The 27,110-nt window shown below is 36.4% G+C and overlaps 1 protein-coding gene across 3 annotated transcripts in view; it reads right to left on the bottom strand.

The window, feature by feature from the left end:
• The window catches only part of MGAT5 (alpha-1,6-mannosylglycoprotein 6-beta-N-acetylglucosaminyltransferase), a 367,256-nt gene that overhangs the window by 31,551 nt on the left and 308,595 nt on the right, over positions 1-27,110 (bottom strand). For all 3 annotated transcript variants that reach the window (XM_074301876.1, XM_074301877.1, XM_074301878.1), the window contains one exon: positions 12,651-12,800. In XM_074301876.1, the coding sequence (XP_074157977.1) occupies positions 12,651-12,800 (150 nt within the window). The remainder of the gene's footprint in view (positions 1-12,650; positions 12,801-27,110) is intronic.

Genomic DNA, 27,110 nt, shown 5'->3' with positions numbered 1-27,110 from the left:
CCTTTTTTTTGAAAATTAATTTTATTCATTCTGTGTTCTTTTCTGTTTTTTTTCCTGTTGTTCTTACTTGTTTTCCATTGGCCCCTTCTATCTTTACATGTGAATTCACAATCAAGGATCCCTTTAAAACTCTAGTCTTTCTCAGTATTTTATTTCCCTTGAAGATCTGAATTGAATTACCTCTATTCTACAACTTCCAGGTCTGCACATCCAATCCTTTCCCTACCTTCTGGTGTCTCACCAGTACCTCAAAGTCAATATGTCTAAAATTTTACTCATCAACTTACATCTAAAATCTTCTTATCTCCTAACATCATGCATGTGCGTGTATGTATATATGTGTATGTTTGTTAATAATATACATTTACCCATGCTCAAAAACTCAGTTGTTCTTGACTCTTCCTCTATAGATAACCAATATCTATTAAATCTTCCTCCATTATTGCTTAGATCCATTTTCTCTTCTTTGATCATACCACTAGGAAATATCTATAAGCCACATTTAGGGGTATGCTGAAGGCAGCTTATCTGGGTTCTTGAAAGCCAGATGTTAAATTACTAATGTCATTGCAAAAGTCAGCAAGTGCTACAAATCAAATCTAGATTTATTGTTTGGAATATCTAGACTTAAGTATAGGAAAAATTGTTAAACGTGAGTTAAAATTAAAATTTTGCCATTAGTTCATCTTTGACTTTTTTTTGGAGGTATGATTACTAAACATTTATGAGCCTACCTTCCACAGGGTCATACTGAACTTCAATGACTATAGTAACCCTCTAACTGGTTTTCTTGCTTCTTTTATATTCCCTCCCTAACCCATTTGTCAGTTACAAAAATTATATTAATGACAGTATGTCACTCCCCTGTTCAAAAACTTTTTAGTGGCTCTCTGAATACAAAGTCTGTACCCTAGCATCCAAGGCCCTGTACAATGTCTCCTCATTATCCACCCAGCTTTTAAACAAACTGTTTCCTAATATCATTCTCTACTTTTCTGGTTCTAGTTCTCCAATCTCATCTAATATATTCTTTTTCCCTGGTTTTCCAGTAGAAAGTATAATCTATCTCCTCCATGTTTTTATGTAGACCATTCCTCATGACTAGAAAGCACCACTCTGCCCCAACATATCCATAAATCCATCTGTCAAAACTCTTTTCTTCCTTTAATGTCTAGCTCAAAAGACACTTCTTCCATAAAATGGTCCTTGATTCCCCTTCTCAGTCTCATTTGAAAATGATATCTCCTTCTTAAGCATTTTAGAGAGCACTCTGAACACTTTGAGAATTTGTCCTTTGTTCCATTCACTTTCTACCTTGTATCACACTTATTAGTGTGCATGTTGTATTCCCCTTATTGCTTCCTTGAAGGCAAGGGATGTATGATTCCTCCTCATTTTTGGATACTCAGCATCAAATTCAATGTTTCGTCACCAAAAAAGTACTTTTAAAAATATTTATTGTTATTGGTGTTTGTTCTGTGATGTTCTTGGGAATAAAGACTGATAGAGGGTTAAGATTATGTCCCCAAAGGTTTGAGTCAGAGAATAGGGTTCTTACTGCTTCATAACCTCTGTAAAAAAAGGATATGTTGAAACCTTCATTGCACATTGCATTACACTGAATTGTAAATAAGAACTCTGGAGAAAAACAGATAAGATAAAGGTTGCTTGACTATTAAACAGAATTTTAAAAAATATATTAACTCCCACAAGCAACCAATTTGAACCCATTAATGAAAAGTATTTGGGACTGTTGATTAATGGACATGAATGTGACTGAGGTTTAATTATATCTGGATACATCTGAATTGGTACCATCTTCTTTGCTGAGTGTCGATTGTGAAGTCCCCACAAAAACATATTTTCGCTGACTCACAGAAACCATGGCAATTTAAAGCAAAGCTTAAACAACAGCGCACAACTTCTCTTCAATTTTTCTCATGGTGCTAATTAAGATTACAGGAAATGAACTACTTGGAAACATCAAGAGTTTTAAAAGTCGTTTCTCCCAAAAGATCTTTTTTCCCCCCGCTTCCTGAATGTGCCCCATTATTTGTAATATTAATAATGGAGTAATCAGACCCATTGATGTCAAACAACATATGGGAGTAACACTAAACCATAAAATATTAAGAGTGGGAAGGGGGGGGGGCTTAAAGATTTTCATCTACCCCTGCTCCTATTTTACAGAAGAAAAAAGAAAGGCTCAGAAAAGTTAGTTAGTTACACAGCTTGTTAATGAAAGAATACAAATTAGAACCCCAAGTCTCCTAATTTCTAGTCCAGTATCTTTCTTACTATGTCATTATAAGTTGTTAACACAAAAAAATCAGAAAAGCTGAAAAGGACTTTTTCTTTAGAAAGTCCCTCTTATCCAAGCCTAAGTTTTGCAGTTTTGGGAAGCAAAACCCAGAGAAGACTTGCCAAGATTCATACTGCTAGTTAATTTCAGAATATTGAGTGGCATGTGGGTTGTGCAACTTGTGAACCCCAAAAAACACTTATAAGCATTCATATGAAGTTGATTTTTGTCACATGCTATAATTTGAGTATGCACAATTGAAGTCTCTTAACTGCCTGCCTACTTGACTATTTCCTCAGTACCTTAGCATGTAGCCAAGTTACAAAAAAATGCAAGTATGCATGAAAGTGCAGGAGCTGCTGAGCTTCACTATTCAGCTAAAAACTGAGCATATTTTATTTATGCTATCTCTACCCTTCAGAGGTCTGAAATCTAATGAGAATATTCCAGAGGAAGAAACAGTTCTATGGCTGCTCACCCCAACTCCATCAATATGCATTTCTAAACAGAGGCCTTATATGCTATAAAATTTAAATCTTCCAACCAATCCTAAGCAGTAGAAAACAGATGAAGTACCATCCGTTGTGTTCATAGCACATTACTGGGATCTGGTTGCACAAGAACAAACATTTTAGAAAAACTACTCAGGTTTGGACTCTTCTTAAGTGATGAGGGAAATGGAATTGACAAGAACTTAGTTTTTTTTTTCCCTCTAATATATATGGCACAGACAATGTTTAGACTCTTAAAGGAAGTCATGATGGTTTTAAAGAACCTGTGGACTTAGTTATGAAATCATTCACACTGTGGGAGAGGAAAAAGGAAGAGGTTGACCTGGATAAGCCAAATTAGCAGAAAACCCCCACAATAACTGACATTTGCTTTGGTATATATTGTATAAGTTGTCTGAAAAACATTATTTTCCAAATTCTGACCTGCTTAGTTCAGTGTTATAAATAATTTCATCTTAGCCCACTACTACTAATCAAAGAAGGGAGGAAGCTGAGAAAAGAAAGGACATTCTTAGTATAGGAAATAACATGAATGTGGAGGCAGCAAATATATTTGGCACTTTCACCCACTTGCCAAAGCTGCCATGGTGAGCAGGTAAGAACTTCATTCAATGAATACATTCTGAGTCAATTGTTCATTTCTAACTGGAAACTTAGAATACATGGATATGTGATTTCAAGGGAAGTTTCATCCAAATTCTTTAAACTCCTTGGTCTGTTTCTTTCTAGATTGGGTCTATTCTTTCTCAAATAACCATTTTAAGGTTTCATTGTAATGAATGACACTGCCAATGAGTTAGACCCTTAGCATAAGGCATTTTAGGAAGAATATCAACTTTTTCAGGTCATGAAAGTCTGAAGTGGTAAAGGATCATACATACATTTGCCCTACTGTCAAAGAATAAACAATCACTACTCAGAGGACAGTCTAAGTCTTTTTTATATACAATTTTTAGTGCTTTATATGAAATGCTAACTTTAGCTCTTGCTATAGGGAAGTGGGAAGAAACTAGAGCAAGGAGAATATTTTTCTTAAGTGTTTCTCACAATATATGTTTGTGATTTCTTACATGTCCTATAATATGAATTGCTTCATACTTCAAAGTTTCAGAGAGAAGATGTGTAATTAAAAGACAGCCTGACATGGGATGTGGGGAATATGTGAACTGAGAGGCTCTTAACTTCAAGTTCAAAGTCCATTTCTCAGTCTTGATGCTACACAAAAGCCACATGTTCCTGGTGAATCTTCCTCTGTTTTAATATGCTAACTACAGCTTCATAATGAGGAAAACACTCTACAAACTGCAAAGCAAACATATAAATGTGAGCTGTTACTCACTTTTACCTACAAGAGGAATCTATAAAAATGTTATAGGGCCTGCTCCTAATGTGGTACCAGAAACTAGCCATGATAAGTGTGCATATAAAACTAATGTACTGTCTGAGCGATCTGAGTCACAGAATGCTGCATTCAGGACAATTCAGGGATCATCCAGACTAGCCACTAGAATCATTTTACAAAGGTTGCACAGTGAGACAAGTGAGTCTTTCTTTGACTCTTGATGCTCTTCTCCTTGGGTACCCAACACTGAAAGGAGGGGTGGCAATTACTCTTAAGTCCTGCTGGATAGCTAGGCTATTTCATTTTCAAAATGCTCCTTTAGAATATAATATCACTGAAGAGCAAAAAGGCCCCAGATACTCTAGGAAGACAAAAGGCATCATTTTGCATCATCAATGCTTGACGCCTGTAAAAATCACTGCCAAACCACAGATCCTTTACTGGAGATCAGTCCACACGGGATAGGCCAATCTTGTTGTACTCAGCTATCTAGATTCTCTTTGAAAATCCAACCTCAGACTTCAATTATCTCCATAATAAAAACAAAGTCGCAAGCCTTGCATGGTAGATTCATTAATTTGAGAATTAGAGACAAGAAGCACGGTAAACTGGACAAATTAAAACTATGGAAAACAAAATCCAGAGACTCCAATAAACTCATTGTTTTCCTACATTTCTCTGCAAGTGTTAATTGTTAATGGATCACATCCTATTGAATGAGAGAACTTTTCAATAAGCACAAGTAAAACGTGAGGAGTTTGCCTTTTGAACCTTTAGGGTTCCAAGAAGATTCAGGAGACACCCTAACCAACTGAAACTCTCACAGGTTGAAAAAAATTGATGTTCTTAAAGTGTCTTATTCTAAGGGTCTACCTTAGAAGTATTAATGACTACTATGCTAATCATTCATTAAAAGGAGATCTGCTAACTATAGACATCGGAAGAGGAAAGGGCCCAATCTAAGAAAACAGGTGGCTGAAAGGAACTAGATAAAAATGGTCTTTGAGATTTAATGCTCAACTATTCCAAATTTCTGATTAAAAAGAAATAATTACTAAACTACAATGCACTCTCATCTGATGAAATCTTATCTTGAGCAAATTGGTGAAGAACCTGCTCTTGGCTGATATGTCTGCTTGCCTTCATGCTTCTTGCTTCTTCTTATACACAGTATTCTCCTTTCTTCCCCTACTACATCTCTATTGTTTGAATTAGGACTCATCTTCTAAGATTCATCTCAAATAAAGGCTTCCATGATCCCTTACTGTAAAATGATCCTTCCTTCCACAGGCTTAATATTTACCTATCATTCTCTGGTTACCTCCACCATATTCAATTCTGCATTAGAACTACTGTATTGCTCTTGTACACATACTAAGGATTGCAATGTATTACATTATATTACATATTTGTGAGTATGACATAGTACCCTTGCTAGATCAATCATTCAATGTAGAAACACAAAGTGCCTATTTTGTACCAGGCACTGTGTTAGATGTTAGGGATAGAAATTTAATAAATGAAACAATCCTTACAAACAATTGCCATTTTAGTGGAAAAGGCAAGTACATAGATAAGTAGATACAGAATAAATAGAGACCAACATAGAGGACCAAGCCTTAATTAAGTTTGTTTTTTCCCTCAGGACAAATCAAGAGTGCCTTGCACAAAGAAGATACTAATTAAGTGGCTTTTGGATTCATGCCACTGTGACCATCCTTTCTCTTGGATCTAGTTTGGTGATGAACAGGTGCTAAAGGACTAAGAGCAGGATTTCTTAACTCGTGTGTGTGTGTGTGTGTGTGTGTGTGTGTGTGTGTGTCTGTACACACACATTTCATATAATTAATTTCCTTTGTTAGCTTTTGTATATTAATTTATTCTTTTAAAGATATTATTCTGAGAAGGGATCCGTAAGCTTTCACCAGACTGCAAAAAAGGTCCATGACAAAAAACAAAAACAAAAACAAAAACACAACAACAAAAAACTCACAAAAAAAATGCTGAACTAGAGGCAGAGATTATGGCTCCTAGGATCCTAGCTCAAGGGACCCTTATGAGCTATAAATGATTATCAAGCTGCATCTTTCTGTCCTGCTCTAGTCATAGGGGGAGCTGTTTTCATTTGGAAAATAAACAATTAAGTGACATGCAGAAAGAAAAGGGAAGTGTCCAGGAAGACATCTTTTCCTGACAGCAGTTGGACAGCATGGTCTGCAAGTCCTCTGCAACTTAAAATGTGAGGAAGTACAGAGTAGCTTTTGTGATTTCATAAAGAAGACATATCTGTAAAGCTCAGTGCCTGGCACATAATAAGCATTTAATACCCTTTTCCTTCCATTTTTTCAATAGGCACATTTATTTCTGCCTTCTAGTACTATTCCTTTGTATGCAGTATTCCAGTGTGAGATGTTGCTCCCCTAGTTAATTTTTAAGGAGATCTGCTGAGCATTCCAAGGTGAAACTGAGACTGGGGAGTAGAAAGGGGAAAGGAAGGAAATAAGGCTAGATTCATAACAAACAAAGAAGGCATGTCTGATTGGAAAACATGAGGCACAAGGAGAGAGATTTTCCAAGGTCATCCCAGTGAATCCTGGTTTCCTAGCTTGCACTATACCACTGGACTTTAGTTTTAGGAATTTCCCATCTGTAAATTTCTGAGAAGCAATTAAATCGTCAAAATCCATTTCTCCATCAAGACTGTCCTTCAGAATCACCAGACATCCCGGCTCTTTTGGTTCATATTTAATATATCACTAAAGACCTTTTGTCCTCACTTGCCTCCTGCTGCCTGATAGTGCTAATGACACTCCCGTTGGCTAATGGCATTCAGGGGACAGATTTCTGCTGTATAGAGGGTTTCTTGCACTGGGTTCAGAAATGCAGAAAGATAGTTCATCATGAACAATAATGAATCAGAAGCTGATTAAACATCAATCATTTCTATATGGCTCTAGCCCTCTTGAGAAGTAGCAGATTTGCTTCCTTGTGAAATAATGAGGAGCTGAAGAGAATGGGGAATTCCATTCATTCCAGTGGCACTGGCTTCCGGCATCTCTAGTACCCCACCTCTAATGTGGATCAGAATAAATTGCTTTTAAATTGCCTGGAGACACAGAGGAAGGAGTTATTGCGCAGAATGGGTTGTAGATGCAAAGCTCCACTGGTCTTTAGTGTCATTATTTCAAAACTCAAGATTCATTCATTTTAGCTATTGCTGACATCGTGTGCACAAAAAAATCACCTCTACTATACACTGGATGATTTCCTTCACAGTGACTAAGTGATTCAGCCATAATTCCATTCAGTTATTTGGATGTGCTCTAATAAAATCAAAAAGCAATGCATAACTGGACCAGTCCTATAAACCAAAGGCATTTGGCTTCCTAGAATGACTACTACTTCTTTCTCATGGTCCCAGCTCTGTTGATTACACCTATGTGTCAAGGGTGAATACTGCTACCTCTGTTGTCCTCTCCTGGCTTTGGATGGCCTCTATTTTTGTCCATTCCCTACTAAGTGATAGCAAATAGATGCTATAATTGTGGAGATGTGTATAAAAGAATTGCACATGTTTCACATATATTGGAGTACTTGCTATCTAAGGGGAGGGGGGAAAGGAGGGAAAATTTTGGAACACAAGATTTTGCAAGGGTGAATGTGGAAAATTATGCATATTTTTTGAAAATAAAAAGCTTTAATAAAAAATTAAAAATGACAAAAAATATTTTTTTTAAAAAAAGGAAAGAAAACAGATGCTAGAGGTAGTGGATAAGTATTCTGTCTAAATGTGCAAGGTTGAATAAGACATTCATGAAGTTAATAGAAGTGTGAACGACAGTAATGACATACTACTGAACAACTACACTGCCAAATGTTATTTTAAAGAGGGATGAGCTTTTTCTAACATGCCAGGGAAAAAATAGTAAAGCAAAGCAAATGGCAAAAATAGCATTGTCACAAAAGGGTAGGGACCTTTTGTTCATCCAACAGATTTTTACTCAGAGCACCAGACTATACCATTCTTAGCCCTTAGGTATCTGCTGGAAGGAAGTGACCAAAATGAAATCATGGGATTTCTCTGGGGTTTGCAGACTATTTGAAAAATTATTTCCCAGGGCAACAGAGTGTTAACGAGAACCATTTTGAGAATATAATGTGTCCTTGTCCAAGGACCTAAAGAACTCCTCGACCTTTATCTCAATCATGACACATTAAAGGGGGAAATTATCTCCCTTTCATGAAGGAAAACTTGAAATGTGGGTGGGAAGACAATAACATCACTTCACAGGGCACTGTACGAGAAGTTGGGTTCAAGAGTTCACTCTAGCACTTAAAAGATATAGCCTCAGTTTTATATGTATATTTAAAAGAGGAGAAATTCAGGAGAAATTCACCCCTTCTCCTCAAATTGACTATCCCTTCCCCTAGAATATGGACATGTACATTAACACTTTGTTAAGAAGGTAAATGACAATGCCCAATTGGCTCTGGACCCACAGAATCAAAGGAGGATAGATCTAAAACTGAAAGGCACCTTAGAAGTCAATAAGTATAATCTCATTTGTCTTATGGAAGAAGAAACTGAGTCCAAAGAACTCTGTCTCTGTGGTCTGTGCTCTCCCCTTTTGGATCAAAATGTTTTTAAAGTCTCTTAAGTTTTTTCTGTGAAGTATTTATTCTATTTGCAGCTAAATGTGCAAAGACTATATATAAGAATATGCTTATGAAATAATTTATTTTCATGCCTTATAACATGCATAAAACAAGGTACGAAAAGGAAACTTTAACTCTTTCTGAAATCCCCTTGTACCCCCAAGTTATGAATGACTATTGGTTTAGCCATTCTAAGGTCTTTGGCAACAGATGAGCAAAAACTAATCTAGCAAACAACTTGTTAGTAGATGCCAAACTAATAGCTTCCTAGAAATCACCTAAACTCATTTCGTGTTTATCTATAAATGAGGAGATGAGAAGAATGTACAATTTTGGCTCTTGTTTTTACTGGTATTTAGAATCTCACAAATTTATATTAAAAAAATTACTGTCTGATGTTACTTCCCTACTTAAGAAGTTCTAATTGTTATCTGTTGCCTAATGAATAAAATTCAAATACTTCTGCCTGTCATTCAAGACCCTTTATGATCTGGCTTCATCCTACACATTTTATTACTTCCCAACACAAAGTATGCACTTTAGTTGGGTGGTATGCTTCTTCACTAGTCACTTTTCCCTTTCTACCTGCCATCTTCTCACTCAAAAAGACCATTTCCATTTCAGGTTCTGGGAATCTATGGTTTCAGAAGGACCTTAAAAAGCTCTTCAAAGAAGTGATGTAACTTACTGTCTTCCCCTGTCAGGAAGAAGTCCAACAAGTTATTATCAGTTATAATCAAATTCCCAGACTATCCTGTTTGAATAGAATGATTGTGAGAATGGAACAATTTTTGTCTATCCCTCAAACCTCTGTGCATCTTTAAACAACCTATGAGATATTGATAAGCTTACACAGGTTTGGGACCTGGTGTGCCAGGTGCATTCCATCAGGCTCTTTGACTCTTTCTCTAGAGTTTGGGCCTTTATGCCTGGAAAACCCCCAATGCTCTATTTCCCCTATAAAAGACCTGGTTATGATGAAAAACTTTGTTAAGTTCTTCTCAGAAAAGCCCACTATGAGGTTATTCTTTCTCTCTTTCCCTTCTCATGGTGCTTTCCCTCTAATGGCATCTTTCTCCTCAATTTAACTGCTTAGTCTAAATATATGTTCTTCCAATTCTTGTCATATTTACCATTCCTGGTATCTATTGTATACCATCATTTTGTCTGTTACTTATTCCCCTAAATAAATCTACTTTTTGTCAAAGAGAATGGCCATTGAATTTGTCACATGTTTATTTCAAACTAGGAATTGCTATTGATGTGAGTTGTGCTCCCTTTAAACTAATCCTTTCAGATGGATTTATTCCTTTCTGATTCCCAGCCCCTACTAGCTGATGCATTATCAATTCAAGAAGCTAGGACCTTTGATTCACAAATCCTGTCAAAAGCACCCCTTTGAATTCCAATGGGAGATCTGGGCTCTCACAACTCCCACCCAGCTCTGAGCCAACTTGGGACACCACCCACAGACCCCTTTGGCTAAATCTCTCATTATAAAAGAGCCAAGCTGGAGCAGAGTTCCTAACATGGCCTGCCAAGGATCTCTGTCTGCTGGAATCCTTTGTCTCTATCTTCACCTTTTACTAAGTAGACTTTAACTTTACTACCAAACCCCATGATAAACCTTTTTATCCATCTAGGTTTTCGGGCCTGTAAATTCCTTTACAGGGGACTCTGTGCCATCACTAGACTGCATTTAACTATGTATCCTTGCCCTGAACCAAAAGGGGTAACCCCTTCCATAACTCTCATCACTACCTTGATCTCATCAGAAAGGCAGCCAGGTGGTTAAGGGCACTGAATTAATTATAGATGAAGATAGGTTGAAGGAAATGAGATTATTTAGAAGAGTGAATGAAGGGGATAGGATGGCTGTATGCAAGGATCTGAAAGGTTGCCATGGAGGAGATATTGGATCTCGTCTCAGAGAGCAGAACCAGGAGAAATGGATGAAAGGTACCAAGAGAAAATTATAGGTTTGACATCAGAAAGAACTTCCTAAAAAATAAGACGTATTCCCCCTCCTTGGAGGTTTTTAAGAAACAGCTGAATAACCCATTATCAGGTATATTAATTATAAGGGGAGTTCCTTTAGTGTTTAGGTTGAACTAAATTAATAGCTGGTGATGTGATCATGTGATGAGGTCCAGGAGAGCAAAGATGAGGTGCAAAGATTGTGAAAAATCACAATGAGGCATTCTCCCAGCAAAAGGCACTGTACAGGATAAACTGAGTGAAGACCTCCCTTGGGAATATGGCCTTGAGATTTTGCAATAACAAGTTGAGTTACAGCTAAAAAGCTGCAGGTGTTCAATTGTCTTGCACGAACATTTCCCCTCCTATTTCCTACCACTTCTTAATTAGCATTTAAGTACTTCTTTTAAAGGCTATGATGGCTTTGAGAATTCAGGTAACAGAATTCTTTCAATCAAGAATATCTACTTCTAGTTCTCTAGGGAAATTTGAATTAAGAGTTTGTTACTTATATTCTTTTGTTTCTGGGATAGATTTCCGTGTTTAGGGTGTAAGCCTGAATCCAGACAACAGGAGAAAAGTTCTGGGGAGATTTCAAAGGTGGGGGAGCTTCTGGTCTATTTAATCTTGTCTTTTGCAGTTTGTGCTTTGCATTCTTCTACTGATACTTTGTCTTTTAGGAGTTGCCCTTTCCCATTTGTTTTACAGATAAAGAAACTGAGTCCAAAGAATAACAGATTTGAGCACCATTTCTCTGCCTCTTGTGATCTATGTTTTCCCCTCTTAGATCATAATGTCTTTAAAAAAATTTTTATTGCAAGATAGTAATAAATCCCCTCTTTTTTTTTTTTTTTTTTTTGACCTCAAGAGTCTCTTATTTTAATTGGGTTCACTGTCTCACACAGTACCTTTATTAAAGAGTAAAGATCTTGAACAGAATCCAAGTATTATTTAGTGCTACAGTTTGGGAAGGGATGATTTTTATAGACCTAAGGAAGGGGGAGAAATTAGGAGAGTTGAAGAGATTGGTGATGTTTTGATTACTAGGACAATTAGGGAGATAAAGTTTTTGATTACTAGAACAATTGAGGAGATAAGGTCAGGGAGGATGGAGGAAAATGCTAGTAGGACAAAATGAGTAGGAAAGAATGCTTGAAGGAAGATGGAGTTGGAGAGATAAGGACAAAGTCAGGGAAGAGCTAGAAAAATACTTGAAGGATAAGATTAAGGAAGATTTGGAGAAACAAAGTCAAGGAAATTTGGAGAAACACTCTCAGATTGAAATTTATGCACATTGTTCTCCATACCTAAAATGCCCTTTCCTCTTCTCTCATAACATACTATATACCCTTTATGGCCTAGCTCCAGGCTGCTGCAGGAAGACTTTCCTGTTCTAGTTCACACTGATTATTTCCTTCTTCTGAACTCTTGAAATGTTTGTAATATCCAATAAACACTTGTTAAATTATCATGAACTGAGAGTCAGGAGAAACAGCCTTGAGTGGCAAGGGGATAGATAGTTCAGTGACCTCTTTCTTACAACCAAATGCTTCATCATCATGATGGATGTAATTTCCATCTATAATCCTCTTGAGCTCTCACAGAAAGTCACCTCCTAAAAATAACATTCTAGAAGTTTTCCACAGCACATGGGAAAAAGAAAGGGCTGTCCCCAATTTCAATAATAATTAGAAACAAATTTATAAATATGGCCATTGGATGAACTCTATTTTTTTTAAGTTTTTAAAATGTAATTATTTATTTAAAACTTAAATGAAAAATAAGAAAAAACAAAAAAAGAAAAGACAGAAAAAAAGAAACATTATCACGAGCCATTAGATGGGACCAAAAGCTGGTTTACCTTGGTTTCTCTGAGAAGAAACTGTAAATCTCGTCCACTGAGGATTCCATGATTCTTCACATAGCTTGGCATGTGGTTAGTGCTAGATCCATAAACAGTTGCATGTACTTCCATGTATGTGTGAATGATGTCCAAGTACTCCTTCTTATTCTAGAGAACACAAACAGAAGTTATAAGTTACTTTAGTTTTGTACTCTATTAATGTGGATCTTAATTTCCTATAAAGGAAAAACAACAACCTAAAAAAACTCAAGTTCTAAGACCCAGAGACTGTGGAACTCACTACTCTTAATTTCATAGTAATTTAGAAATAATAATGACAACAATAATAAATCTAAGATATGTGTAGTATTTTAAGGTTTGAAAAGACCTTAATGAATACAAGTCCTAAAGTTTGTTTTTGTTTTTCTTTTAAAAATTCTGGCTTGGGTTTTGAGTGCCAAAAGAATCATATAGCAGATATACAGTTTGCACAGAAAAAAAAAAAAAGTTATACAGCAGTAGCAATAGGAACTTGCTATTGAATACCAAATGAATAGCTCACGGCAAATTGTTTTGAAATAACATCCCAGTTTTGTGATTACCAAGAACTCAACACGTCAGTTTTGGCTCATCCTCATTGTGGAGGAGGAAGTTTGGGGAAAAGAAAGGAAAGCCCTGAAAGCTGTCGGTCTGGAATAGACATTTTGAGATACTGAGGAGTTCCTGTGGAAAGCAAGTATCCAATCCCTGCCAATCTGTCCTTTGATGAATAGCTTGATTCCTCTTGTCAAAAAGAGAGTCCACTTATTTCTGAGCTTAAGGAGATATAATGGTTCTATACAATACTTAGTTATTAAGCAAGGTAACGTAGAGATGGTTCTAGGACTAAAATAAGGAAAGAAGAAAAATTAAGCAAGTACATTTCTTTTAGTACTTAAATGTATCACTCTGGTATATAAAGTTACCACAGTAATTGACATATATAGATATTATGTATAAATGTATGTGTATGTAATAAATAAATAAATAAATATATATATATATATATATATGCTATATACACACAATACCAAAGTACCAAAGTACAAGTACCAAACCTAAAAATACATGAAATATATGTATGCCTTTATATAAGTGTGTGTGTACACACACACACACATCATATATTTATAAGCAGCATATTTTGAGAATGGTTTTATAAGTCAAAATTTTCTGTGGGCAGGACCTTATACAATTTTTTTTCTTAAGCACTTCATTTTGCCTGGTATTTGCCAAATCTATTGCTTGAGCTTGATTTCTCCCAATTTCTTCATTTTATAAAGGTGCAAGCTCACTGTTCCATATAACACAGAGAGTGAATTTTCTTTCTGAGCCTGATTCCCAAGCTCTCAAGTCAAACATAATAGTAGTAGTGATATGGTATACTTCTAGGGAAATACAGAGGTGGTTTTGGGGTCCCTTCACCTTGTGGGAGCTTCTATTCTGACAATCTATCTGATTCCAAAGTCTTCTAACTTTGAACCTCCCCTCCAACCTAGGAATTCTATTGTCTTGACAATCCACTCCTCAATTTTATTGCTGACTGACAATCTTGTCAGTCAGATTCAAATTCAGAAGACCTCTTTCCTCTATCCTATCTATGAGCCATAAAATTAGCATATCAATGATAGAAACTGGATAAATGTTTGTCTTTGGATAAATGTCCTTGCTTCTGTTTCTCTGCTGAATTGTCTTAGAATTGATTCCACGTGTAATAGCACAATTATAAACTTTGTCCCTTGGCTAAGGAGATGGGTTCAAGTCTGTAAATTCTTTTGAGATACTTTGTGACACCAGTCCATGACCCCAAATTTTTGGGATACCCTTCCCAACTTCAACAGTAGGTTTTATGAAAGGAAACTACAAGGGCTGTAGGAGCTTTCAGAATCAGTATTGTGTTCCTTGAAGGCAAGAAAGACCTTTTGCCTCTTTTTGCATCCATAGAGCTTAGCACATAGGAGGTGTTTATTAATGTTTATTGACATAAATCCCTTCCAAAAACAGAAGAAAATGTGATACTTTCTCCTGAGGTGGAGATTAAGATTTGAAGTGGGACCTTCAATATTTGGAGAAGAATGACCTATTGACTTTCAAGGCAGAGTGATAGACAGATGACCTCTCAAGATCACTTTCATTCCATTATCATCCCAAGTCTTTCTGATGTGGGTGAACCCTGAAACTATCCTCTGACAGAGATCCACCCTTCAGGACAGTTCAGTGGTTTCATTCTATTGGAAATCTTGGCTGCATTCTCTATTGAGTTGAAGATTATCCTAGGAGGACTCCCAGTAGCTTGAACTTAAGCGGTCTCATTCAGTTGGAGATCTGGGCCTGATATTCCTGTTAAACTCCAAGATAAGTATTCTCTTTTCAACTGGAAATCTAGGCCTAGGGGCATTGAATAAAAGCCCTAGCCTCAGAATTCTCATAAAAACACAAATTTGAACTCCAAATCTCTGCAGAAATCTGAAGTAGGATTATGCTTTACCAAGGGACCTCTCCTCTTGGCACAGCTGTCTGCCAGGACTCTTGCCCGCTGTGAAGATACCCTCTTCTCAATGATAACCTTTTGCTACTGTGAAATTTATCTTCCTAGCAAAGCTGGCTTCTCAGTGCCAATAAAAATCTCTTTTGCCATTCAGACCTTTCAGTTCATGAATTCTTTCACATTGGACCTGTGCTGGCTAGAGTGGATTCCCCACCCCAATTGTCACATCTCTAGAGACTACTAGAACCGCATCACTTCTAGAACAGACATTGGTTCCATATGGCATGCTATACTTCTGAAAGTGAGGAAAAAATCCCCGGACACTGAGGTTTCCAAAGACAAAACATGCAGAGTGTGGATCTGTTCATAAATTACATTTGTTCTAACTCTTCACCTAACCACCCACAAGCCCAAAATAACCAAAAGCAGTCCAGAAGACCATTAATATCCACGTGATTGGACAGCAGAGTCACTTTCACACTCTTGAATGTTCTTCCTACAACCCCACCTACTTCATCATGTTTTATAGAATCATAATTTGGTAACACTCTATTACGGAAATTGAAATCTGAAGCTTCTCTCCAGTAGCTCATGATAGAATCAGTACTTATAGTCACATCCCATTGCTTCTTAGGGGCTGAGTAAGACCCCAGCAAAAACACTCCAGGTCCTTGGTAGCTGGGTGGGCCAAAGGGAGGGGCATAAACAGGAGAAGATTTCCTTGAATTTAAGTGGTCCTTGTTGCAATAGGCCCAGGTTGAATTCTCACAGCTGCTCCCTCAAGTAAGCAGGAAGGAGCATTGACAGGATTAATTGCCTATAAGTGAGTCTCTTTAATTTCCTTAAGCAGGCCTTTTTGGAGTGGACCCTTATTGAATTTCCACAGTTACTGTATCTAAACAGATTATATATATATATATATATATATATATATAATTTGATGTCAACTTCCTTCCTTCCACATTGTTTTTCTCTTATAAAAGAATCCCACTTCTTGGGTAACTCCATTTTTAGGAATTTGGCCTGCTTTCTCAGCCTCACAATGGGGAGTTCTGTTCATTGGGAACTTTGTCTGTCTTATGGTTTCTTTATCAATAGCTAATTCATTAAGTACTTTGTCAACCTTTTGCCTTCTTTATTAATAGCTAGTTCATTAGGAACTTTGCCTACTTTATGGCTTCTTCCCACTTCTTCTTTTTTTTTTTTTTTTGAAAAACAAATATGTCAATTATTTACTCTTTGAGCCTCTTCTGATGAGAGTAAGATTCACACAATGATTCTTCCCCTCACTGAATTCCCTCAGATATGGTGTATTTTCTATGCCTCTTCCTGGGATGTAGTTTCCCTCTTTTTATCATTCCTTCCCCTTTTTCTGAAACGACCCCCTTCCCTTTACTATACCCCCCTTTTTTTCTTTTATATCAGTAAAATCAAATTAGTCATGAGTACTTTTTATATACCCACAACAGAGTTACAGTTCTCAAGGGTTCTGTGTACCTTTTTCTGTTTCTCTTCAGTCTTGTGGATGTAGATCAAATTTTTTGTTTAAGTCTAGTTTTTTTCTTAGAAACATATAGAATTCCTCTATTTCATTGAATGACCATCTTCTTCCATGGAAAAAGATGCTAAACTTAGCTGGGTAGTTCATTCTTGGTTGCAGTCCTTGATCTTTTGCCTTACGGAATATCAGGTTCCAGGCCCTTCTATCTTTTAATGTGGAGGCAGCCAGATCTTGTGTAACCCTTATTGTGGCACCTTGGTATTTAAATTGTTTTTTTCTAGCTGCTTGCAGGATTTTCTCCTTTGTGTGGTAATTCTGCAGCTTAGCCACAATATTCCGTGGTGTTCTTTTTTTAGGGTCTATTTCAGAAGGAGTTCAATGAATTCTTTCGACATCTACTTTCCCCTCTGTTTCTATTATCTCTGGACAGTTCTCTTTGATAATTTTCTGTAAAATAGAATCTAAGCTCTTTTTTTGGTCGTAGTTTTTGGGAAGTCCAATGATCCGCAGATTATCTCTCCTAGATCTATTTTCCAGGTCTATAGATTTTCCCAGTAAGTATTTGACGTTATTCTCCAGCTTTTCATTTTTTTTTGTTTTGTTTGACTGATTCTTGGGTTCTCTGTGAATCATTCATTTCTATTTGTTCCATCCTGACTTTTAAGGAGTTATTTTCTTCTTTCACAGTTTTTAGTTCTTTTTGTAAATGCCCAATTTCGTTTTTAAATGAATTATTTTGCTCTATTGAATTTTTTTCCATTTCCCTAATTTTTTTTTTGAGAATTATTTTATTTTTCCAATTCAGAAATTCTATTTTCTTGAGACTTTTTTATCTTTTCCAATTCAGAAATCCTACTTTCCTGTGTTTTTTTAACCTTTTCTAATTCATAAATTTTGTTTCCCTGCATCTCCTGTGAATTCTTTATTTTTTCCAACTCCAATTTCAGAACGTTGTTATTCTCTATCATAGCTTCCCTTTCCTTTACCCATTTTTCTTCAAACTCTCTTAGCTTTTTAATAGTCTCTTCTAGGAGAGAGTTATGTGATGGGGGGCAGGAATCATTTCCCTTTAGGTTGTTATCTGCTGACTCTCTGCTGTTAACTTCCTAGGGGTTGGATACCCGCTCTTTCTCTGTGTAGAAGGAATCTATAGTTTTTCTTGGCTTTTTACTCATATTTTAAAAATCTTTTGGGGTCTGTCCCTGGGGTAGGAAATTATTTATTTATTTCTTTACCAGCTTCCTCCCAGACCGGGTGGATGCAGCGGCTCCTGCGCCTGAGCTAAGAGAGAGCTCTGGGAGAGAGTTCCCCACCCCCTCCCTGGAGGTGCCTCACAGGTGATCCGCAGGATTGTGCTGTGAGGGCACTGTGTCCTAGCGGCTTCCCTGAGGTTTGAGACTGAACAGTAAAGGTGACACAAAGCCCAGCCTATGCGTCCCGGTGGGGCGTGGATGTCAGCAGCAGGTGACGTGAAAAGCCCCTGAGCTCAAACTGGAAGTGTCTGCCAGAAACCTCGGTCCCTAGTTCAAAGGTTCTGCTTCTCTGGGACTTCCCGGGGCTGAGTTCCACAGCCTCCAGCTGAGCCAGGCACTATGTGTTACCTTGGGCCGTATCCGCCCACTTCTCAATCTCTTAACTACTCACAGGTGAAAGCTAGGACCGCCTATGTTGGCCGCACCCACAGTGCCGAGATCTGCTGAGTCACCTCCGGGATCGGGGAAGATCTAATCTGGCTTTGAATTTTTAAAGTGGCTTAGATTTCTCTTCTGAACTGCTGTTTTATAAGCAGAGAAGAGCTAACAGCCTGTGCCAGATTCTTCTATCTCAGTGGCTTCTCTGATCCGAGAGCCCTCCCCAGTGCGATCGGCGCAGTGTGCCACTACCCCACCGTCTGTGCTGGCCTCTCTTCTTTCTCCCCTGGGAACTGACCTTTTCTATTGAAACTCTAGATTCTCTTCAGCTAGTAAGTCCTGCTTCCAGTCCTTGTGGTTTCTATCAGTCCAACGCAATTTTTGAGGCTGAATTTATCTAATTGGTTGTGAGGGAGTAAGGACATTCACAGAGTCGTGTGTATCTTCTCCGCCATCTTGGCTCCGCCCCCCCCTTCTTCCCACTTCTTAATGGTAAGTTTCTTCCTAGAGAACTTATTTTTCTCTTGGTTAATCTTTAAACTCCCTTTTGGAACCTAACTTGCTGTAGTGTAATAAAATATTTTTCTTTTGATTTGGAGATGGTCTAAGCCTACAAATTCTTCTAAGATATTGTGACACTGGCCTGAAACCTTAATATATTTTTGAGATTCAATCCTTACACAGCAACATTTGATGGTCCTATAGAGGGAGAGTGCTGGAACCCCATATTTTGGGAGTTGAGTGCTTCTGCACCCCCATATGCAGTCACTTCAGTCCAATACTCTATTATATTAATCTAGCTTTGGACAGCCAAGCTACATCATGGACAGAACCCTAGAACTGGGTGGAAACACTCTGACTTCAACTCCTGCTTCAGACATTTGTTAGTTGTATTATCTCAGACCAAAGTCACTTAACTCCTTTCAGCTTCAGTTTTTTTGTTTGTAAAATGTGGATCATAACAGCACCAGGGTGGTTCTAAGGTTTAGATTCTGCATACCTAAACATTCTATATAAGCAAATGCTAGCTATTATCATGGTAGGGAAATCATACATAATATTAGCCTCCGATAGAAAAAAAAAATGGTTGTTTCCTGTCTCAAAGGTAATAAAGGATAGAAAAAAAGAAAGGCAATTTCACATCCTAAGTCATGTCATGTTCTGCAAACAGTGACCACAATGATATAAAAGAAAACAATGCTAGAAGACATTTTGGATCAATGCAAGTGACCAATATCGACTCCAGAGGATGATTATGAAACCTCTCTTTCTCTCTGCAGCAAAGGATACAAGTGAGGAATAAAGCTCTCAGATGCAGAGAACATGTTGATTTGTTTTGCTTAAATCTACTTCTTTGTTACATGAGAGGATTCTATTGACAGGAAGGTATTAGGAAAAGGCAGTCATTTTAAAAGGCATCAAGATTTTAAAAATAGAACTACAGTTTTAGTTTCAGAGAACCATGGAGAAATTTTGGCTACATATAATTCTATTAATTTATATAAATTTATGGCAAATTCTTATTGAATAGAAGTGACATTTAAAACCTTGTTTTATTCATATACAAATCCCTCCTAGGCCTCAGAAATCCTGAATAACAAAGCTTCCACTAATAGCTCAGAGGACTAATAGTTTAAAAAATCTTCCAGTGGTATTTCAATAGTCAGTATAATTTAAAGAGGCAGTTCTTCCTCAAGAGCAGGCTGTGTGCAATTAATCTTTATATTAATATGTTGCTGCTGATTTGATTTCCCAGATAATACCTTATTTTCCCTCTTCAACCTGACTCCCATTAGAAGGGCCAAAGCTTAAGGTTTTATACTGGATGATAACTAAACATTTTTCACCTTTGATAGTAGGGAGGGACTGTGGGCTGGGTAGGTAGAGCTAGACAGGGAATTGGAAGCTTTGGTAGTAACTCTCTCCTTTATTGAACCAAGGCCATATCCCTGAATGCTACCTTCAGGGGCCATGCCTTCTGCTAACAGCTTCTTAAGAGTATGTGAAGCTGAGAATTAGTACTGTAAAGTTGAACAGCATAGGGCTGGGAGTTAAGAGATGTGGATTCTACATCTGGCTACCACTAACTCATATGAATGTCACTCATCTCTTGACTCTTTCTGAATCCCATGTCTGGTACACAGTAGCATGTGCTTGATTATTATCCTTTTGAGCCTCAGTTTCCACATGGGTAATGTGAGAGGATGATGCTGGGACCTCTAAGCCCTCTTTCTAGAGCTACCAAGCTATTATTTCAGCTACTCAGTCCTCTTTTTCCAACTTGTTCTCAGACTGAAGCCAAGGGGCTCTTTCACTGAGGATTAGAGAAAAATATGTATTAACAAAACAGCGGAAACATAAAATCCATGACAAGAGAGGGCAGAAGCAGGATTTTCTTGGATGCCAAGAATTCTTTTTTTTTTTTTTCTCCATCTCAATTTAAATTCTTATTAAAGGCAAGTCATCAAACCTATTAGAATTTAAATCTATAAAGGCAGGAAAGGCACATTTCCAGATTTAAACAAATAAGGCTAAGGAAAAGGTGAAAATTTAGTATAGGAGCACTCAGCCTTGCCCGATTCATTCTTTCTTTAGTTGTTTATGATTATGGCTTGAGGCAACTACATTTGCAACAGTGGTAGTAAGATATTTAGTGCAGGAATTGAGAGCTTTAGGAAAACAAGTAATATGAAATATCACTGGTGTGAGGGGTGAGTGGGAGAATGAAAAATGAATCTCTTTTCTCATTTCTTCATTCGCTCAAGCTTTTTATATTAAGAATTTCATTTATGAATGCTACTTTTATATGCATTTAGTAACCTTTTAAAAACATTCACAGTTTGTTAAACTGTTTCTATTATATACATCTCTCTCTAGATTTGGAGTCAAAGGACCTGGACTTGAGTCTTAGTTCTGCTAATCTAATGATTCATGTAATAGAACTATCATAAAGATCGGGGTAGAGTTTTATTACATCAGAATGATTATTATTATTATTTTCATTATTTGGAATGATTGTTATTACTATTTCCCTAGGCCTCAGTTTCTATTCCTGTAAAATTGGGAATTGTACTCAAAAATCTCTTGAGAGTTCTTCCAATTCTAAATATTCTGAGAGTATGATCTTTGTTCATATAGACATGCAGATTTTCATGTGCATATGAAGTGCTTGTCTCTGGGATCTATTTAGGGATCACAATGATCCACATCTGTGAGTATCCATTTGGTATCTCCAAAGTCATAAGAAATCTCTGTGGGTATAAACTTCAGAGCACTCAATAGTTTATCATTTTACCTGATGGTATTCAAATTTCCCCTAATAGATATATATCCTGGCATAGCAGCCTTCACATATTTGAAGGACTGTGAAATGGAAAATTCTGAATGACTCAAGAGCATATCATTCTGAAGTTGGAAAAAACAATGGAGATGCCTATAGTTCGGCCGTTGTCTACACAAAGAAACTAAGACTTGGAGAGGTAATGTTGCCTGACAAAGTGACAGAGCTGATTAGCAGAAGGGCCATAATCAGAACTCACTCCTACTCACATGCTCCAATACATTATCATTTCTCAAGCTACTCTATTGGACTTTGGGACCCTTATAATGTGAAAAAACATATCATGAGAAATCTTTAATATAGGGATTTTTTCTTCTAATGGTTTAATGTAATTATACACAAAATGAGGAAGGAAGAGAAGGGAATAAGCATTTATGAAGTGCTTACTATGTGCTACACATTGTGCTAAGCACTTTTTACATAGACTATTTCATTTGATTCTCATAATACTTCTACAAGGTAGGTACTATTATTATAATACTTGTTTTATAGATGAGGAAATTAAGGCAAACAGATTAAGTGATTTGCTCTGGGTCACACACTAGTAAGTATGTAGGGTCAGATATGAATTCAGGTCTTCCTGATCATAGGCCCAACACTATATCCATTGCTTTTATCATCTGCCTTTCAAAAACACATTAAAGATGCTTTTATATTAAAACAACAACAACAACAAAACAGGCTAGTAAGCACTTCAGGGTTGGAGAAAGATGTGGGATGAATGCCCCAGTCCTCTGAGTTGGAGTATTTACAAATGTGGAAACTGAGACAAATGGGGTTAAGTGACTTGCCAAGAGGGTCACGAGCCTATAAGGTGTCTGAAGTCAAAATTTAAATTCAGGTTTCTGACTCCAGGCCCAAAATTTTATCTACTGCACCACTTAGGGGCCCAAATATAGTATATATACTTGGCTAAATTGATATGTAATAACATATAAATAACATGTATGCACTTATAGTATCTACTGAAAAATTCATATCCCTTCTCTAAACCTTTCATTTCTCTCAAATTGAGAAGACAGAACCACATGACTCTTAAAGCTCTTTCATCTCTATTATTCTATGACCTTAACTACCTCGGTCTGTGCCACCATTTAGTTAACCTAGCAGCGGCAATTTCATACCACCTAACAAAGAAATATTACAATATTGTCCCTGATTCTCACTTATTAAATAATATTTGAAAGCAAAATATTCTGGAGGGAGAATTTTCAAGAAAAAGTATTGCTCCTACAGAATCATGATTTGCAAGGTTTGGGGAGGAATAATTTCTAGGATTGTATAGTTCAAAAGGTAGAAACCAAACTGAGTAGGAACACAGCTTGGAAGGCTGAACTTGATCCTTTCATTCAAAAGGGAAAAAGAAAAAATTCTCTGTCCTGCCTTTCCCCATGGTTAGCATCTAACTACCAATAAGCAAAATCCCTCTCTCTAGAGGCACCTTCTTCAAAAACAAATGCTTTCATATCTGGGTTTCACTTAGTTTTGGAGCTCTCAAAACTCCAGAAAGAAAAAGAAAGAAAGAAAAAAAAATTATTTAATTTATAAAAAACATAATCTAGCATATCACATTGCTACTAAGAAAAAAATTTAACACAATCAACCTGACATTAAAATCATCCCAATTCTGGAGTTTAAAAGATTGCACAAAATTTATTTATTTATTTTAAATAATAGCTTTTTATTATCAAAATATATGTAAAGACAGTTTTCACCATTCACCCATGCAAAACCTCGTATTCCAAATTTTCTCTCCCTCCCTTTTCCCCAACCCTCTCCCTTAGACAGCAAGTAATCCAATATATGTTAAACATTGACTGGTACAAAATTTAAAACTCTTTTTTTTTTTTTTTTTTTTTTTGGAAACACAGCATTTGATTTTCTTTGGAACCTAAATAAAACCTATCTCTTTAAGAACCACAGGGCAATCAATAAAATGTGGGAAGGTCATACAACACAACCTCCAATGGTGCCCCAGGCCATTACTGAAAATTCCCTGCAAGAGGATTACAGATTTGCAGTATGATACATAATTGAATATGCCAGGAAGCTTCCATTATAATCATGATTATGCTTGTGGTAAGCAGCAATGCTTCAAAATGACTGAAGAGTTTTTGAAGATCTTTATGTTAGGTGCCTCTTTCCAACATTCAGCAATAACTGTTCTGTCTCCCAGAATGGATGGAGGAGATGGAAAACATGTTGCCAGCATATGTTTTATTATGCAGGGAGATAGGGGACAGGCAAATTTGTTTCTGCCTGCAAACAACCATTCGCCTGGCGCCTGGCACACAGGGTTATACTAAAAGAGCAGTCTACTAGTCAAAAGGTAAAAAACAAAACAGAATCCAGCTACTATGGAGTTTTCCTAACCTAAGTGAATCTTCTCTGGCAACTGATAATATCCTGAAGAAGGCTCTCCCCCTACATTCATAACTAATGAAAAAACAAAAAAACAAAACTATGCATCAACACCTGATTTTATCTGGAGAGATTCCCCAGAGAGGGAAGAGCCAAATGACAAATAAGATCTATCATGATTAAAGAGTAATTTCTATCAGTACAAGAAATAGCTGCCTAAACACTGGGTTGTGCTTAGAGACTCTAAGTATCACCTAAAGAGAATGGACCCTTTCTTCTAGAGATCTTTTTAATTGACTATTGCACAAAAGGTCTGGGAAAGGAAGGCTTTTTGGAAATCTATGTTTGGAGGTTTAGACTTAAAATATATCATTGACTTCAAGAGAAAATAGCAGAAAAACAAAAGGCTGACTGGGAGAAAGAAGTCCTTGGTACTAATCCCCATTCTGTAGCTAACTGTCTGAATGGCCTATCTGGGCCTTAGTTTCCTTAGCTACAAAACGAAATGAAAGGTTTTAATTTGGGATATAACTAACCAAAATTGGGTCTCAAAAGGGATTTAATTTGGGAAAAGAACTACACAAGAAACTACACAATGTAACTGAATATTATTGTGCCATAAAAACCAATAGAAAAAATTCATAAGGACATGTATGGGAAGACTTATATGAATTGATACACAATAATAGTTATGTAGTACTTTAAGATTTCAAAATGCTCTAATAAATATTGTCTCACTTGTTCTTCACAGCAACCCTGTCTGTAATATAGATGTCATTATTATCCTCATTTTACAATTGAAGAAACTGAAGCAGAGAAATGTCAAATGACAGCTGATAAATGTTTTAGGCCAGATTTGAAATCAGGATTTCCTGACTCATAGGTGAAACACTCTATTCACTGAGCCACTTAAATATCTGGAAAATTAAGTAAGCAAAGTCAAGAAAGCAATATACTCAGTGATAACAAGAATATAAATGGAAAGAAGAAAAAGGAAAGCAAGTCTGAATGTCATGTAATTTCAGAGATCAAGCTTGCCTTCAGATAAAAAATGAGAAATGGAAGTACCTTCCCTTTTTTGCAGAAAGTAAGACTACGGGTGGAGAATAATGCATTCACCCTCAGACTTCATGGATGATATTGCTTAGTTCTGCTGAACTGATTTTTTTTTTTCCTCCTTTCTAACCAAGGATGGCTGAAGTAAAGGTGATAAGAAAGACCAAATATCAACAAGAGTCAATATTATATAACAGACAGCCTTGGATTTGGAATCAGGAGCACTTCGTTTCAATTCCTATCTCAGACACTTTAAGACTATGTGACCCCTATGTATACCAATTGTAAGGGGCTGGAACTCTGCACTTGAATCTAGGTCAGCAGGGTGCTTATAGTTAAGTACCTATTCAATGTAAGATAATGGTTCTCTATGGTGATGTAATGGTTGCACATGCTCAGTGTGTAATCTAATGAAGTATTTAAGGGAGTCTCAGCCACAGAAAGCTCTCTCTGTCACACACGCAAGAGAAGATGCCAGCCTCTGGATGCCATTTTTGACCATCCTAGTGGCCCTCCTGTCTCCTCCACTCCTCCACTAAAACCAAGGATTTGAGCTAATCCCAAGGTCCTCCAGAGAGCTAGTCCCGACATTACAACCAATCACTTAATTTTTCTGGCCTTCAATTTCTTCATTTGTAAAATGAGAGGATTGGACTCAATAACATTAAAAATCCCTATAAATTCTAAATTTATGGTAATACTTTTGGAAGCTAAATAAAACCTATCTCTTTAAGATCTAAGACTACTTTCCTCTTCTCATTTGCACATAGACTGATAAGCAGTGTGGCAAAGTAAAAAGAACACTGAATTATTTGTTAAATAAAACTGAAGTAGGAGAGATCTAAGCAATCTAAATCTTAACACTGACTCTGATCATAACTTATTTTAAAAATAAATCTATTAATTCTGTTTATTTTTAATATCAATATACAATTCAAATTAAAGGGAAGCAATTGAAAGACTAATTTTTTTTTCATTGTGATATTTTCAAGGATTTAACGTCTACCTTAAAAATATTGTGCTATACAATTTTTATTAGGATTTAATGGAACAAAAAGTTGTCTATAATTTTCTTAACAATTGTTTTAGGGAACCTCTGAATGTTTTTTGAATGCTTAGCAGTTGAATTAGAGATACTTCTAGGGTTCTCTTTCATATTGTATTCTTTCTTTTATATTGACTATATAGGAAAAAAGTCACTCAATAAAATCGAATGGAATGACTATGGCAGAGAAGATTCTACAGGAAAGAAAATAGTCTCATCAAAAAAAAAAAAAATTACTGGTAAGATTTTGTGCCTAGATAGCCCTCAATATTTTTCTATGAAAAAAAAAAATTCCTTTTCATTAGGAGACTTTTTTCTTAAGTCATCCTGTGATTTATAGGTTTATTTCTATTCAAAAGGCTTACCTCCCATTAAAAAAATTTAAACCAATTTTCAAAAATACTATACAGAAAAATTTCAAAATGTTTTATAAACCCTAATTAATTTCCTAATATATTTGTTTATGTCTTATAAGAGTACATCTAATGTTTTGCCAAAGAGTATGTAAATGTATTCTCCAAGAACACGAGGGAAATTTTCATCACAATGTTTTACATTTTGCTATCTATCCTTTTTTTTTTTAATTTTATTTATAATTTTTTGACAGTATATATGCATGAGTAATTTTTTTTTTATAACATTATCCCTTGTATTCATTTTTCCAAATTATCCCCTCCCTCCCTCTACTCCCTCCCCTTGATGACAGGCAATCCCATACATTTTACATGTGTTACAATAAAACCTAGATACAATATATGTGTGTAAATACCATTTTCTTGTCGCACATCAAGTATTAGATTCTGAAGGTATAGCTATCTATCCTTTAAAAATTACAAAGATAAACTTTAAATTGCCTGAATACCATCCAAAGTGAGTTTTATATATGAAGTGGTACAAAGTGCTGGATCTGGAATTCAAATTCTGCCTTAGATACTTACTAGTCATGTGATCTGTGACAAATAGCTTAAACCTCTCTCATTTTTCTTATCTTTTTTTTTCTTTTTTTTTTTTTGAGAC

This window comes from Sminthopsis crassicaudata, chromosome 3 (assembly GCF_048593235.1).
Source record: "Sminthopsis crassicaudata isolate SCR6 chromosome 3, ASM4859323v1, whole genome shotgun sequence".
Lineage (NCBI taxonomy): Eukaryota > Metazoa > Chordata > Mammalia > Dasyuromorphia > Dasyuridae > Sminthopsis > Sminthopsis crassicaudata.
This window is presented reverse-complemented; position numbering and strand designations above follow the sequence as displayed.